Source organism: Mandrillus leucophaeus, unplaced genomic scaffold (assembly GCF_000951045.1).
Source record: "Mandrillus leucophaeus isolate KB7577 unplaced genomic scaffold, Mleu.le_1.0 Scaffold13, whole genome shotgun sequence".
NCBI lineage: Eukaryota > Metazoa > Chordata > Mammalia > Primates > Cercopithecidae > Mandrillus > Mandrillus leucophaeus.
In genome coordinates this window covers 4560155-4562435 of record NW_012101254.1, presented here as the reverse complement: position 1 = coordinate 4562435, position 2281 = coordinate 4560155, and the positions used below count along the sequence as shown (strand labels likewise).

The 2281-nt window shown below is 48.5% G+C and overlaps 2 protein-coding genes across 3 annotated transcripts in view; one reads left to right on the top strand and one right to left on the bottom strand.

The window, feature by feature from the left end:
• Positions 1-2281, top strand: part of DNAJC5G (DnaJ (Hsp40) homolog, subfamily C, member 5 gamma) — a 49966-nt gene that overhangs the window by 16992 nt on the left and 30693 nt on the right. The window contains exons 2-5 of the mRNA XM_011972632.1: positions 18-180; positions 518-633; positions 1472-1733; positions 1906-2269. Coding sequence (XP_011828022.1) covers positions 521-633; positions 1472-1733; positions 1906-2076 — 546 coding nt within the window. The 5' untranslated portion in view covers positions 18-180; positions 518-520 and the 3' untranslated portion in view covers positions 2077-2269. The remainder of the gene's footprint in view (positions 1-17; positions 181-517; positions 634-1471; positions 1734-1905; positions 2270-2281) is intronic.
• Positions 1-2281, bottom strand: part of SLC30A3 (solute carrier family 30 (zinc transporter), member 3) — a 27686-nt gene that overhangs the window by 22197 nt on the left and 3208 nt on the right. The gene's annotated exons all lie outside the window — the stretch shown is intronic.

Here is a 2281-nt window from a genome sequence, read left to right as displayed (position 1 = left end):
CAGTGAGCCCAGATCACGCCATTACACTCCAGCCTGGGCGACAAGAGCAAAAAACTCTGTCAAAAAAAAAAAGAAGTTGTGGATCTTTCTGATTCCTGATCCAATCTGTTCAGGCTGGGGCCGCCCTGGTCCTTCAAACCCGGCAGTGAGCTTGGACAGACCCAGAGGTGTTTACTCCAGGTAGTAGAAGCGCTAGACAAAATCAGGCTCTTTTCCTGGTTTAGACCTCTCCTAGCTTACAGCACCTTAGGATGTGGGATGTCTGGAGGTCTGTGTAGCTGGAGGACGCTGGGAAATGTGAGGAGAAGATGTTTCCTCCTTAAAATCTGAATGTTTCTGATCACCTGAATTCTCCTGCTAGCCACAGATCCCACTCACTGTTATCTTATCCTTGTCCTTCTGTCATCATTTACCTGCCTAATCCCTGAAGGTAGTGAGTTTCCTGTTACTGGAAGTGCACTTCTCCGGGCCCTTACTTGTAGAAGTTCTCACAGATGCGGCTTCTCCTCTGGCTCAGATCATGTCTACCATGAACGAAGCAGCCCACCGGCTGTCCAAAAGTGGGACGAGCCTCTATGCAGTGCTGGAGCTTAAGAAGGGTGCCTCACCTGAAGACGTCAAAAAATCCTACAGGTTCAGACCTCAGTCCTTTACTGATCCTTGGAATTTCCCCCTTAAAGCCTTTTTCTTTCTGTATCTGTTTTGCTATCTGACTCTTCTTCTTCTTTTTTTTTTTTTTTTTTGAGAGAAATTCTCACCCTGTCCCAAAGCAGAGACAGAGACTGTTGAGCCTTCTGAGAAGCTGGGACTACAGGCGTGCACCACCACGCCTGGCTAATTTTTGTATTTTTAGTAGAGACAAGGTTTTGCCATGTTGGCCAGGCTGTTCTCAAACTCCTGACCTCAGGTGATCTACCCGCCTCGGCCTCCCAAAGTGCTGGGATTACAGGCGTGAACCACTGTGCCCGGCCTACGACCCTTTGTTTGTTTGTTTGTTTGGAGACAGAGTCTCGCTCTGTTGCCCAAGCTGTAGTGCAGTGGTGCAGTCTTGGCTCACTGCAACCTCCGCCTTCCTGGTTCAAGTGATTCTCCTGCCTCAACCTCCCGAGTAACTGGGATTACAGGTGCCTGCCACCACGCCTAGCTAATTTTTTGTATTTTTGGTAGAGACAGGGTTTCACCATGTTGGCCAGGCTGGTCTCAAACTCCTGTCCTCATGATCCACTCACCTCAGCCTCCCAAAGCGCTGGGATTACAGGTGTGAGCCAATGCGCCTGGCCCTATGACCCATTTTTAAGTTCCAACAAGCCCTCACTTTGGGGCCAAATGGGGCCATCACCCTCTTCATTATAATATGGGAAGGAGTTTAAACCTTGGATGCTTGCCTCCATCCTTGTACCACATCTCATGCATTCCTTCTGCACTCTCTAGAGACTAATCCCTGTCATTCATCCTAAGCCTTCTTCCCCAGCCATTCCCCATTGCTTCCCCACCCTCCTTTTGGGTATCGCCTGGGTAGGAAACTGGCCTTGCAGTATCATCCCGACAAGAATCCAGGGAATACTCAAGCAGCAGAAATATTCAAAGAGATCAACGCAGCTCATGCCATACTGAGCGACCCTAAGAAGCGGAAAATTTACGACCAGCATGGCTCATTGGGAATATATCTGTATGATCACTTTGGTGAAGAAGGCGTCAGATACTATTTTATTCTGAATAGTTGTTGGTTCAAGGTACACAATTCTCTAGGTCCCTTAAGAATAAGGAAAGAAGGGTGACCTTCCTCTCCTTATGACAAATGCTTCTGTTGTCTCTTTTTCTGGGTGCCAGGAGGATTGAGGGAGGGAAGCTTGAGCAGTCATATAGAAAACTGCTGGACTGAGGCCATTCTCGCCTACCTTTTAGACACTTGTCATCCTGTGTACACTGCTCACTTGTTGCTGTTTCTGTTGTTGCTGCTGTTTTTGCTGCGGAACACTTAAACCACCACCTGAGCAGGATAGTGGGAGAAAATATCAGCAGAACGTCCAGAGTCAGCCTCCAAGGTCAGGTGAGAACTGTAAGCAGGGGCTGTGAGGTAAGAAATGCCTGGATTGGGAATGAAAGAAATGATTGGGGTCAGGTGTGTTGGCTCATGCCTGTAATCCCAGCACTTTGGGAGGGCGAGGCGGATTACCTGAGGTCAGGAGTTTGAGACCAGCCTGGTCAACATGGAAAAACCCTGTCTCTACTAAAAATACAAAAATTAGCTGGGCATGGTGGCACCTGCCTGTAGTCCCAG